Here is a 14,609-nt window from a genome sequence, read left to right as displayed (position 1 = left end):
TGTTTACAGTCCAGTGTGTGGAGTGCTATCTCCCCAGTAGAATGCGGTCTGGAAAAGAAGACAGGTAGAACTATAGACTGGTTCAGATGAAATTCCAAAACAACTTTCTGGGCCAAGTGTTTGAAGTTCACTGACCTAGCAGGCAGATGTGAGAGAGATGAGGAATGCCACTTTCTAAGTGAGATATTTGAGAGATGAAGTCAAGAGTGACTCAGAGGCTTCATGAGATTGGAAAGGATAACATTAAGATCCCAAGCAACTGGAGCAGGCTTGATTGGTGGTTTGGTATGATAAAGGCCTTTCATGAATTTAAACCAGTGGTTCCCAACCCTGTCCTGGAGGACCACCAGGCCAATCGGGTTTTCAGGCTAGCCCTAATGAATATGCATGAGAGATTTGTATATAATGGAAGTGACAGGCATGCAGATCTGCTCCATGCATATTCATTAGGGCTATCCTGAAAACTCGATTGACCTGGTGGTCCTCCAGGCCAGGGTTGGGAACCACTGATTTAAACATTAGAGGATGTACAGATAATGGCTTTTTATCTAGAGATGTATGGAAAGCACCGATAGCTCTGACTGAAGTAGTTTTGAGACCAGAATTGGAGAGGTGTAGAAGATAGGCTAGAACCAATGGGAAAAGACAAGTGGTCAGATTGATTTGAAATTACACCAGATTGTAAAACGAGCCCACTTGAAACATAGCAGGGCTGAATAGAGGCCTCCCTAGAGCAGGGGTGGGCAACTCCGGTCTTTGAGGGCCAGAATCCAGTTGGGTTTTAAGGATTTCCCCAATGAATATGCATGAGATCTATTTGCATATTCATTGGGGAAATCCTGAAAATCTGACTGGATTCCGGCCCTTGAATACCAGAGTTGCCCACCCTTGCCCTAGAGGCTTCAATGATGACACTGGTGTAGATAGTGTATAAGTGTATTTGCTGGGAGAGAGATACCATGTTGTGAGAGCTAATGAATGTAAGCTGGGATAGAGAAAAGAGCCCTTGTTCTATGTGAGCAACATTGGGAAGACTTGAAGTGTGATGGGTTCCCATACACTGAGTTGTAGGAGAAGAGGAAATCAGATTTGGATAGCCTCTTGGCAAAGTAGGCAAGACCCTGTGCCTCCTTGTTTGTTTATATAGTACACAGGATTGCGAAGACTTACAATGTGACATAAACATGCTCGAGAAATGGGCTGTGACATGGCAAATGAGGTTTAACGTCGATAAGTGTAAGGTGATGCATGTCGGTAACAAAAATCTTACACACGAATACAGGATGTCTGGTGCAGTACTCGGAGAGACCCCCCAGGAAAGAGACTTGGGAGTACTGGTAGACAAGTCAATGAAGCTGTTCGCGCAATCCGCAGAAGCGGTAAAAAGGGCAAACAGAATGCTAGGAATGATTAAGAAGGGGATCACAAACAGATCAGAGGTTATCATGCTGCTGTACTGAGCCATGGTACGCCCCCACCTGGAATACTGCATCCAGTACTGGTCATCGTACATGAAAAAGGAATAGTACTACTCGAAAGGGTCCAGAGAAGAGCAACTAGAATAGTTAAGGGACTGGAGGCGTTGCCGTACAGTGAGAGATTAGAAAAACTGGGCCTCTCTCCCTTGAAAAGAGGAGACTGAGAGGGGAAATGATCGAAACATTCAAGATGATGAAGGGAATAGACTTAGTAGACAGACAGGTTGTTCACCTTCTCTAAGATAGGGAGAATGAGAAGGCACTCTGTAAAGTTAAAAAGAGATAGATTCCGTACAAATGTAAGGAAGCTCTTCTTCACCCAGAGTGGTAGAAATCTGGAATGCTCTTCCAGAGGCTGTTATAAGGGAAAACACCCTCCAGGGATTCAAGACAAAGTTAGACAAGTTCCTGCTGAATCAGAACGTATGCAGGTAAGGCTAGACTCAATTAGGGCACTGGTCTTTTGACCTAAGGACCACTGTGGGAGTGGACTACTGGGCATGATGGACCACTGGTCTGATCCAGCAGCGGCAATTCTTATGTTCTTACATGGCTACTTGGTTGTCTGTTCAGATGAGTACTACTTGATTGAGTTGCTCTTGGAATGTACATAGAGCTTTATGGATTGCTCAAAGTTCAAGGAGATTGATGAGTTTCTCATGAGAATTCTAGCTGCCTTATAGAAGCCATTAAGGTGGGCTACCCCAACTGAGTATGGAAGCATCTGTTGTTAATATTTTTTGATGTGGTGGAGTGGGGAAAAGGTCTCTGGAAAGATTGGCCAGTGATAACTACCACTGAAGGGACTGACAAAGCTCCAAGTTCATTTGTAATCAAAGGGATAGTGCTCTGGTGGTTTGAGACCATTGGGTCAAGAGTTAGGTTCCCTGAGCTGTAGACGGGCAGTGATGTCTGTTCTCACTTAGGCCCCACCCTCCCCCACTATCAGCTTTTTCCATTTAACCCCCTGCTATTTTTAGTCTTTCTCCTCCAGGCTTCAAGTCCTCATTTGCTTTCTGAATATTTCATCCATTTTCCACATGAGTATGACATGCTAAGTTTCATGAAAGCCAAGACACTGGACTCAATATTCAGTCACCACATCATAACAGAATTTTAGCTTTGAGATTTTGGCTTATGAGAAATTCAGTATAAATGACCTTTCCCACACTTCTCTTCCCCACACTTCTCTTCCCCTGGAACAAATCCCTCCACCTGTAATCGTCAGGAGGGAAGCCCAATCCCAGACACAAACCCCCACCCTGGCACCCCAAAATCCACCCTGACACCCCCCCCAGCACTTGCTGTAATTCGGCCAGCTGGAGGAATGCCTAGTCCCTCTGGCTGCCAGGTCCGCCTCTTCATCATGGTGGGCCTTCTCCTTCCTGGTGTATCCCAGGATGCAACAGGAAGGAGAGGGCCTACCATCGTGAAGAGGCAGGCCGGGCAGCCGGAGGGAGTAGGCATCCCTTCAGCAGGCCAAGTTATAGAAGGTACTGGGAGGGTTTCGTGGGGGGGGGGTTCGGGTCTGGGGGGTGGTGTCATGGGTTCAGGGCTGCCTGCTGGCTGGAGAGAGTGGGCATCCCTCCTGCATATTGTGGGGGGGGGGGGGTGTTGTTTCAGGGGTTAGAGGGGGATTTGGGGGTTGCAGCAGGAGGGATTGTGCATCGCTCCTGTTGTGGACAGTGGCGGATGGGGGTTCGGGGGTAGTGGCGGGAGGGATTGGGCACCCCTCCTGCTGGCTGAGTTTGTGGTGAGGGGGTGGTTAAGAGTTCCCTGCCACAGTTGCTCAGCTGATTGCAGCAGGAGGATTCCCTTGCCACAATCAGCTGATGGGAAGGGATCAGGTGCGATTCTCTGACGTCTGCGATATGGGCACGGATTAGAGAATCTGTATAGGATGCTGGTATGCGATTCTCAGCTGCAGAAACCGTCGTCCTATAAATAATTTCCCCCTTAATGTTTGTGACTGCCTACTCAAGTTGGTAAAAACATTGCTTATTCTATTGCAACACTGAAACAAATGTAAGAGAAATGCTGATAAAATCAGGAAATACCATGATTAAAGCCAGCTCAGAATAATACATAAACCAAAGCCTTATTTGTACATTCATATCCTTCAAGTCACAGAAGTATCAAGCAGTTTATACATTTTTACATTTGAATCTTACTCTACTGGGCATTTTTTCTGAAATTCTTCATGTAGGTTTTGCTTTCCATTATAAGGGGCGCAATATATTTACTTTCTGCATATGAAAGGATTTATCCATGCTAAATGGTATTTCTGACCCTTGCAATGGATGCTTTAAGCAGAATAAGGTCAGCTGAAATAACCCTATGCTTTGGTGGCGTTGGTACATATGTGGCTTTGAGACTTTTTGAATTACTCAAGGAGGATATTTAGGGGAGAAGTTATCAACAAGGCAATTAAGATGGGTTATTTTACCACCAATGTCCCATTTTATTCATTGAGACCTAATTACTTGAGTTAACATTAAATAACCCATTATACTGGTAGCCCCTTGTTGATAACTTCTCTTATTGCAGTAAAATGACTTAAGCCCTTCTTTTCTAAACTTGCATATAAAATGATCTAAAAGTACCAAAGATGTGTACCTAGTTTTTCATATTGTAAGTGATGTGATATAACCCTTCTGTTAACTGTTTTGACTTGATTGTTCTTGGTTTGTACTGCCTATGGTGCCTTTCCCATAAAGAATATTGCTATGAGGGGTTTGAAACTTACCATTGTCTCTTGATACTTTATCTTCCAAGAACTGTGACTTTTGTGACATCAATAAATCTTTAAGTGAATTAACATATTTCGTCAATGCTCTGAGATTAATATTTCCACAGATCTATCATGCTAAATTATTAAACAGGAAAAACAAATGTTTGTAATTCCTTTGAGCAGTATAGATACATTTTTTTTTAAAGGTTGTTTCAATTTCAGGCTGCATTTAGGGTCATAAGGCATCAAATGAGGACAAGTCCATTTAGATCAGTGGTCTCAAACTCACTGCCCCACCAGGTACTATTTTGAGGCCCTCAGTATTATAAAGAATGATTCTTTATGGAAAACTTGTGCCTTAAGGGTCTGGCGGTTGTGTTGTGGAACGTTGCCCACCTCACTGCTGTAACCTCACGCACTGTCCTGCGTCTATACGCGATTGTGAAGTGGAATGGAAAGGACAATTGCGTACAGATGCAGGAAAACACTTGCATGAAGTTACAACAGTGAGGCAGGCAACGTTCCAGAATATAAGATAACCATTGAAGGCAGTGCAGATTGTACGTGTCTCTGGAGCTGAAGGACACATAAGGCACAAGTTTTCCCATACTGAAATCATTCTTTATAATACTGAGGGCCTCAAAGTAGTTGGTCCAAAATCTTGTCTCTTACACTTGATACTTTTTCACTTTCTGCATGTTGCACTGCTTTTAGCTGTGTACAGCTGAAATTATCAGAAGCAATTAAGGAAAGATTTATAAACTATTATCCTCTATAATAAAACCCTAAGCGCCCATGCGCACTTAGGACGGCATGTTCCCTGCAACCGTGGTCTCTGGCTCCGTGCCAAATTCCATTTTCGAACACGGAGGCAGGGAACATGCTGGCGACTCCCCCCTCAAGCCCTCACTCACTGCCATAGAAACCGCTGCCGCAGCTGATTCGGAACGGGGTGGTGAGCAAAGGCGTCCCTGCCGGCATCTGTTTCTTCCCCTCCTCACCTGCTCACCCGCCCGCAGCGTTTAACTTCTTAGAAAAGTGCTGGGCCTTACTGGCCTCACCGTCTTCTCTCCACTGTGGCCCACCCTCTGACAACTTCCTGTTTCCGCTAGGGCTGGCCGCAGTGGACAGAAGATGCCGTGGCCAGCAACAGCGCAGCGCTTTTCTTTGAAGTTAAACATGGTATTAAATAAAGGCTTTATTTATATGAAGAATACACTTTATAAAAATTTCCTCATTGAGGGTAGTTTTACGACAGGATACCTAGGCTTCAAAGACACTGTCGCAGCTATCCCCAGGCAAGTAGATCTATACAGGACAGGGGGAGCAGGGAAGGGGTGCTGCTGGACAGGGGGAGGGAAAAGGAAGGGAAAAGGGTCTACTGCAGGACAGGGAGAATGGAATGAGTGCCGCTAGACAGGGGGAGCAGGCAAGGGGTGGGTGCACAGGGAAGGGGGGAAATGCTGCTGCTGCACAGGGAAATGGGGGGGGGAGAGGGAAAGGGGGCCAGGGAGCAATCTTGGTTTGCTTTGGGGAGGAGATAGAAGGGGGCCATGGAGAGACAGAAAGACAGCGCACGAGAATGAAAGAAAGACAGCGGGCAGGGAGACAGAAAGAAAGAAAGACATATAGTCTAGGACAGGGGTGCCCACACTTTTTGGGCTTGCGAGCTACTTTTAAAATGACCAAGTCAAAATGATTTACCAACAATAAAATTTTAAAAAAACACAACGCACACTGTACGCATAGAAAATGTTAATTATCATTCATATTCCAGGGTTTTTCAGAGGTCAAAGCAGATGACTCTATGCACTATCACCTCAGTAGCAACCATACAAAAATAGACAAATATACCCCCCTCCCTTTTTACTAAACCACGATAGCAGTTTTTAGAACGCAGGGAGCTGCGCTGAATGCCCAGCGCTGCTCTCGACGCTCATAGGCTCCCTGCGCTAAAAAACTCTATTGCAGTTTAGTAAAAGGGGACCTTAGTGTAAAATATAGACAGCAGATATAAATTCAGACTCATTTTGATCACTAAATTTAAAATAAAATCATTTTTCCTACCTTGTCTGGTGATTTCATGAGTCTCTGGTTGCACTTTCTTCTTCTGACTGTGCATCCAATCTTTCTTCCCTTCTTTTAGCCTGTATGCTTCCTCTCCTCCAGACCTCGTTCCCTCCCCCAACTTTTCCTTCCTCTCTCCCTGCCCTTTCTTTCTCTCTGCCTCCCTTTCTTTTTTTCTGTTTCTCTTCTTTCCTTCTGTCTCCCTGCCTGCCCTTTTTCTTTCTTTCTCCCTGCCCTCCCCCAAGCCACTGCCATCGGGGACCAGGACCCAAATCGCCACCAATAACAGGCCCGAAAGCCGACGTCGCCCCAAGCTCTCCCTGCTTCGGCTGACCTTCGGGGAGAGGAAGGCTGATCGGCCCAAGATTGCGATCGACCTATTGGGGGAAATGCTGCCGGGTCCTGCCTTCGCGGAAACAGAAAGTAGGCAGGACCCGGCAGCAATAAGAGCAAATGCTTCACTAACCTGTCTCCCGCCTTAGCCCATAGTGAACGCTTGCTTCAGGGCTCTCAACATGTGCGTGCCGGCTTCCCTTCTCCCTCCCCCTCCCCCCGGACATAACTTCCGGTTTCGGAGGGAAGAGAAGGGAAGCCGGCACGCACATGTTAGAGCCACGGAGCATAAGTTCGCTACGGGCTGAAATCTCCAAGCCATTTTTTTTTTTGTTTTTTTTTAATGTTCAGCAGTGGCGGCGGCAGCAGATGACAGCTGGGTGGACCGCCCAGCTAAAAGGCCCTAGAGAGAACACTGGAAAGGAAGGCTGATCGGCCCGGTAGATCAGGACGGCAACACGAGTCTATCACGGAGTCCGGGATGGGCTCCGCGATCGACTCGCGTTGCCTTCCTGAGCTACTGGTCGATCGCGATCGACGTGTTGGGCACTCCTGGTCTAGGAGGACTGCAGAAAAAAAGTTAATGTCTTATTTTAAAAAATGACAACTTTGCATGAGGTAAAACTTGTTATACTATATGAAATACCACTCTATGCTTAAACAATAGTATTGAAAAAAGTATGTAAGGAATAGCATTCCTAACAGCAACACAATTATGTGGTATGTAGCAAATTCAAATAAGAGAGAGAAGGCTAACAATGTCCTCTCGCACTGAGGATGTGTCTCTAGGGTTACCAGACATCAGGATTTACCTGGACATGTCCTTTTTTCAGATTGTAAACTTGCCAGGACAAATAGGGAAAATACTTGAGTATATGATTACTGTTCGATGTATTGTAAACTGCTTTGAGTGAATCTTCATGAAAATGCAGTTAATAAATCTTAAATAATAATAATGTCTCTATTATACAATTTATTTATTTAAGCATTTATATACCACTTATAATCTAAGGTACTCAAGCATTTTTCCATCTGTCCTGGTGGGCTCACACTCTATCTAATGTACCTGGGACAATGGGGGATTAAGTGACTTGCCCAGGGTCACAAGGAGCAGCACAGGATTTGAACCCACAACCTCAGGGTGCTGAGGTTGTAGGTCTAACCACTGTGCCACATGCTCATTTATCAATTAGATACACTTCTCCCTCTGTATCCATGGGTGTGAAAAACCGCGAACCATGGGTATGAAAAACCGCGAATAACTTCTCGGCCGGCTCTGATCCACCCCCCACCTCCCTCCCGCCTTCCCCCCGGCATCCTGGACCTTACCTGATGGTCGAGCAGGCTTTCGGGGCCAGAGCGATCTTCCTACGCTCCTGCCCCGTGCAGATCACTCATAGGAAATGGCTGCCGTGAGTTCCTGTAGTCTCTCGTGGGAGCTCATGGTAGCCATTTCCTATGAGTGATCTGCACGGGGCAGGAGCGTAGGAAGATCGCTCCTGCCCAAAAAGCCCGCTAGACCACCAAGTAAGGCTTAAAAATAGGCGCAAAAAAAAAAAATTGCAAATAACTGAATCTGCGGATGCTGAAACCACGGATTCGGAGAGAGAAGTGTATTACAAAAATCAAGAAAAAAGTGCAGCAGAAGGATTAAGCATAAAAATTAAAAAAAAAGTTCTAAAATTAAAAATGAAATAAAATATCCCATCTAAATTTCAGGTGTAGATAAAGAAATTTTCCTAGGGGGCAGGGAAACTGCTTACACTGCTGCTGTACGAAGGATTATGATAGTAATAGGACAAATGCATTCAGACTTATAAACTTTACTAGTTTTTCAGCCCGTTACATTAACGGGTGCTAGAATAGATGTATGTGTCTGTCTTTCTTTCTTTCTCTCTCCTCTTAGCCTGTTTCTGTATTTCTGTCTTTCTTTCTTTTTCCTCGGCTGTCCATCACCACCCCTTGCCTGCTCCCCCCTGTCCATTCTCCCTTCCTTTTACCTCCCCTGTGTCCACCACCTCCCCTTCACAGCTCTCCTTATGCAGCAGCAGCCCTTCTCCCTTTGTTTTACCTCCCCCCTGTCCAGCAGCACCTTCCTTCTCCCCCTGTCCAACATTAGGCCTCCGTTCCTTTTTCTTCAACCCCCCCTGTCCATCAGCACCTCTTTCCAGCAATAGGCATCCCTTCCATTTTCTCCCCCTTCCTCCTTCTTATCCCTATGATACACTTACCTTGCTCTGCCCCTGATCAGAGGATCCCGACAGCCGCCCAGTTGCACCCATTGGAAAAGTTCCCTCTGCGGCATCCCGCACCCCTCCTGACGCGACTCCCACTGTCTTTCTTTCTGTCTGGCTCTGTCCCTTTGTCTTTCTGTGCATCTCCCTGCCCCTGTGTCTTTCTTTTCTTTCTGTCTCCCTTCCTCCCTCTGTCTGTCCAAAGCAGCATTCCCTCCCCCACCAGTTCCCTGTGCATCTGCCCCTGTCTTTCTTCTTGTCTTTCTGTATCCCTTCCTCCCTCTGTCTGTCCAAAGCAGCATTCCCTCCCCCTTCCATTTCCCTCCCCCCACACCAGTTCCCTGTGCAATAGCATTAGCGTTTCCTCTACCCCCTTTCCCTTCCCACAGTCACGACTACAAACACGGTCCCGAGTCCTTTGCCGCCCCCCCCCTTCCCTTCCTGCGGGCCCAACTACACATGGCATTCAAGTACCGTGTGCAGCAGTCTTCACACGCTGCTTCGGGTCCTTCTACAGCCCTGATTTACTCTGGCACATCCGGAGCAAATCAGGGCAGTAGAAGGGCCCGAAGCAGCGTGTGAAGACTGCTGCACACGCTGCTTAAATCGGCAGTCGGGCCCGCGGTAAGGGAAGAGGGGGGCGGCAAATGACTCAGGTCCTGGGCAGCGGAAAGTTGCTGGGCTCCTCGGTGGGGGCGTGGTGCGGTCTGCTCTGAGGGGAGGGGGGAAGTCTGCTCCAGTTTTGCTGCGCCTGTGGTGATGTATGCATGCGCACTCAATGCCAGCAGTTCCCGATGATGGGTGCGTGAGAGAAGCCTGCTGCCCGAAGAGGAGGAGCGGCGGCTCCCCGCCCTGAGATTTCTGCCGTTGGCTCCTTCGGTCCCGGCTGTCTCTTTCGCCATGTTCCAGTAGGGCTGTATTGTGATGTGGAGAGCAGGGAAGGGCACGCATACGCACTTGTCTTGCTACATCCCGACAGAAAAGGGATCAGGGAACACGCGAGGCAAGTGCACATGCGCGGCTAGCATTTTATTATTTAAGATGCCCAGAGCTATCAGCTTTGTCAAGTAATTACCTGCAGTGGTTCAGCTGCCTTAAGTCTAATAGGTGTTGATTCCAAATAATTACTCAGAAAAATAGTCAATGAACATACATAATATAAAACCTATTAGTTTTAATAACTACATTGTTTAAACTACCCCATCATTGACAAACTAAGTGAGCTTCTGCTATCCACTAAAAAAGCTGGACTCATTGGTTTTGAAATTGTTCAGGCAGCACCTGTGGCCTCTGACTAGCTTATGCACATCATGCAATCTGTGACTTCCTAGCCAAGATCCAACAATATTTGGTGTATAAGGAGAGGAATGACCAGGAGGTGTAGTGCCTGTCTAAGTCTCTGGTGATGATAGTCTTATTTGGAGTACGGTGTGTAGTTCTGGAGACTTTATCATCAAAAGGATCTAAATCAGATTGAGTCTGTCCAGGAGGCAGTTAATAAAAATGGTCAGTGGTCTAGAGGCAGACTGAATTTCGGTATTGGTTTTAATTACCAAAACTGATACCAAATCCTTTTTCTAGCTATTTTCAGTTCTACAGAAAACATGTGGTCATTTTTGGCAAAAGACAAAACTTTGTTTTGTTTGCCTCCTGCCCATAGATTCTCCTAGGCCTTTCTTACAATCATGGGTGGTCTAGGGGTATAATTGGGGCAAATGTGGACTCTGCACATGCTGACTCTGCTCTCAAATTGGTTGCCATAATTGGGGCATTGCTCATGTCCTGATTATATCACTAGACCAGAAGAAATTGTAAAGTAGTCCTAATGCAGTTATGATCTTGCACACTTGTAGTTTATATGGTAAATATGAGTGCTTTTGATACATAAATTTTAGCAGGGGTTTGTCTGTAAATATAGGATGATCAGCTCTTTAGGCATTAGTCTCGCTGTGGCATTATGACAATAGCTATTGTCATCTAGTCATTTAATTTTTCCAGTTGGATTGGTCCTGATCACTTCCTTTTGTTTTTTCTCTCTTAAAGCCCTTCTCCAATGTGACAAGACTTGCCAGCTTGATGAATATCTCCAGTGTCTCATTTCTACATTACACTTTTTCACTTTCCTCGTCTTCTTTTTTTCCTCCCAAACATCCATCTCTGACTGATATTGATCCTTCTGTTTCATCTTTTTCTCATATGCTTATCTACCTTTATCTCCAGGATCTTATTTCTATGTTCTGGTTGGTTTTTATTCACTCATCTTTCCTTTCTTCCCTACATCCATCTCTGACTGACATTGATCCTTGTGTTTCATTGTCTCATCTGCTTAACTACTTCCAGACTCCTTATCCTCCTCTTCCTCCAGTCTTTAATCTCCCTCATACCAATTTTTAATTTCCTACTCTTCCCTCCCTTGTCCCTTTTCCTTTGCCAGCTTCTATACCTCCCTGTCTTTCTAATTCTCTATTGCTATCCTCTTTAATCATCCTATCCCCACCCACATCTACCATTGCCCCTCGCCAGCCCCAGCCTTTTTCCTGTCACTCATCCCCTCTTTACTTCTAGTCCCTTTATTATGTCTTATTTATTGTGCTGGTTGTCCTCACTGTATCTGAATTCAAGACAGCATAGGACAGGCCTGTGGGATCTCTTAGAGATGATATAGATGGGCAGACTAGATAAGGGAGGTAAAGGAAAATGTTGACAGATACAGGCCATATGGCCTATTTCCACTCTCTCACCTCCACAAGACCTGTCCCCCTCATCTCAAAAGCCCTAGGACCTTTTAACCAATTCCAAATTCCTCAAGGTCCTTCAAATTATTTCCCCACCCCATCTTTCTGCACTCAGATTCACAGCCTTCCTCATACCCTTCACCCAATCACTTAGTTGCTATCTTACTCATCCCTGTTCAATTGTTTAGTCCCCACCTACTCCCTAAGTTCCAAAACCTCCCAATTCCTAGTCAATCTTAAAACCTGCCACCTTCTGGTCCCCCACCCAATCTCAGAATCTATGCATAAATATTAGACCAATGATCAGACCAGATATCTGAGTGATAGGCAATAATTGTCCTGAAATTCAGTGGCACTTATCCAGGTAGGAGATGCCACTAACTAGATAAATGCCACTGACAATGGCTGTACCTGGATTTCTGGCAGCTTTATAGGAATAATGCTGCTAAACTTCTCTAAAGATCACTCTGGAGTTATCAAGATTGTACCACCAAAATGAAACCAGAAGAACACCTCCATGATGGAAAACAAAGATCCAAACATCAGAGTCGTGAGGAAGAGATGCCACCAATTAGAATGATTTGCATCAAACAAGATCTTTATTGGTTTTTTTGTTAATCTGGATTCAGTCATTCTGTCAGCTTCATCTCTATATCTCACTCTTACCTTAAGTTTAGAAGGCAATTGAAGACTCATTTCTTCAACAAATTTATAGGTAATTAGATTTCCTACACTCAGATTATTCCTTGTTTCCTTGTTATTCTTTTGTGAACTGCCTAGAACTATCTGGTTATGCGGTCTAGAAACTGACTTATTGTATTGTATTGTTCTGTCATGGAGGTGTTCTGGTTTCAGTTTGGTGGTTCGATTGAAACTTACCGATTGTAGAGATGTCATCCCAACCATGGGATAATATATTGATCTTTTCAGAAGAAAATTTGCAGAAACTTATTTTAGAACCCGGCGACATATACAATCACTCGCCTGTTTCTTTAGACGAACAATAGCAAGAAATAATACAGCTACAAAAGGACTTTTATTAGATTTTTGTTCGGCACTGTGTTGATTAATTACTCTAGATCTAAGAAAATTCTAAGAGGTTTACACATTTAAAAAACTCCACCTATGTTTCTTATAACCAAGTGTTCTTAGACAAATGATATTCTATCCTAATAAAAATGTTCATTAGATTGGATGAGCTTATTGGCCGAGACAGCGTATGTTGGAAACAGGATACTGGGCTTGATGGACCTGCAGTATGTCCCAGTATTGCAATCCTTATGTTCTTAATGACCAATTCCAGATTAACAAAACATCTAATAAAGATCTTGTTTCTTGGCATATCTTCCTCGCGACTCTAATGTTTAAATTATCAAGATCGTGCCAGGGTGGTTCAAGGAAACAGCTAGGAGTTATCCAGAGCCTCGTAATATTCAGTACCCACCTTCAAATAACTATTCGGCTAATTTAAGAAGCTAAAAGTTGTCCTGCGTTATACCTACACATTAAGCAGCTACCCATGTTAAAAACAAATGTTGACTGCCACGCCAAACATTTCTTGTCATAAGATCAGTGAGACTAAGGCTATAATATAAGCACCACTATACATATATCATTAGGGATGACTGGAACAGGTACTGAATTTGAAGACACACCTACACAGGAATCTTTCCTGCTTCATCTTCTGCCTTCCTTGCTTGTGTTGTATAGTCTGTAGCTGCTATCCTGGTTTAATGGTTCAGGGAAGCATCAGCAATAAAATCAAACATTCTAAAAATATATAGATCTTCTAACAAAGGAATTCCTTACAAATACGGCACAATTATAAATAAGTTCATCTAAAATCGCAATTCTATTCAATAGAACATACAAAAATAACTTATCTTGTTTACAAAAATATTATACAGATAAAGTAGATAATGGTAATAATTTGTTACTCGAGCTATATCCTTCTGTTAGGGCTGAACATTGGCTCCTTTTTCCATTTCAGGACCTTTCTCCATCTCAGAAACAAACATCAGCTCTGCAGGGGAGGGGTGAAAAAAAAAAGGAATTAATTAAAACTTTCTCCACAGGCAAAGGAACATTTATGGGCCCTTTTACTAAAGTTTAGTGTGTGCTACCTTACATTAGCATAAGCTAAATGCTGTACATCATATTTTATACCTATGGGTTTAATAAAAGGGCTCCTTGGTTCCTAATCAACAGAAACAAAAATTATGCTGGCAGCTAAGGACCATAAGATCTAACTAGGCTGCTCAATTTAGCTAATGATACAATGTCATAGATCCCCTTTTACATGCACAAGAGGGCTTTCACAAAACTATACTGCACGGAAAGAATGTGCCTACTTTTGTTGGGAGATGGAAGTGTTGTTGTAATGTATGTGCATATTTTAGTGAGGCTGGTTCTAGAAGCCTATTTTATAAAAGGTACATGTGCACTACATCAATGTTCTTCAACCTTTTGACACCTATGGACCGGCGGAAATAAAATAATTATTTTGTGGACTGGCACCGGTCCGTGGACCGGCAGTTGAAGGACACTGGGCTAAGTCGTGCCCATCTCCACCCAATCTCCGCCCCGGATCCCACCCCCATAATAGCACTAATTGTAACATTTTTTCCATTCATTATATATATATATTTATATATACACACATACATACACATATACAATATCGTATTAACAACACATAATGGTTAACCACAAAATTAAAATACACAAAGCACACTGTATGCTTTTCAACATTCATTCCTACCAGAAAACAGATAACCCCATGCAAATGCAGGGCCAAAAACTAAAACTACTAATATTCACAAACAAACCCTAAGATGCAATACTCTGCAAGCAGTACAACCCCAGAGGAAAAGAAACAAATGCATTTCTTCCTGAACAGACAGCAGATGCAAATCAATCACTAAATTAAAAAACTAAAAGCATTTCCCCCTACCGTTGTTGCTCTCTCCCACCATGCTGTGCCTTGCCTTCTGGTCTGCCCCCTGGTGTTATCTTCGGGCCGGTACACGGT

At 44.2% G+C, this 14,609-nt stretch overlaps 1 protein-coding gene across 3 annotated transcripts in view; it reads right to left on the bottom strand.

Moving 5' to 3' along the window:
• Window positions 1–13,149: 13,149 nt before the first annotated feature.
• TMEM237 (transmembrane protein 237) overlaps window positions 13,150–14,609 on the bottom strand; it is a 58,376-nt gene continuing 56,916 nt past the window's right edge. For all 3 annotated transcript variants that reach the window (XM_033945801.1, XM_033945800.1, XM_033945803.1), the window contains one exon: window positions 13,150–13,601. Coding sequence is in view for 1 of the 3 variants with exons in the window: in XM_033945803.1 (XP_033801694.1) it covers window positions 13,534–13,601 (68 nt within the window). In the remaining 2 variants the exon portion in view is untranslated. The remainder of the gene's footprint in view (window positions 13,602–14,609) is intronic.

The sequence above is a fragment of the Geotrypetes seraphini genome, chromosome 5, assembly GCF_902459505.1.
Source record: "Geotrypetes seraphini chromosome 5, aGeoSer1.1, whole genome shotgun sequence".
NCBI classification, from domain to species: Eukaryota; Metazoa; Chordata; class Amphibia; order Gymnophiona; family Dermophiidae; genus Geotrypetes; species Geotrypetes seraphini.
The sequence above is the reverse complement of the archived record's forward strand: the minus strand, read 5'-3'. Positions and strand labels throughout refer to the sequence as shown.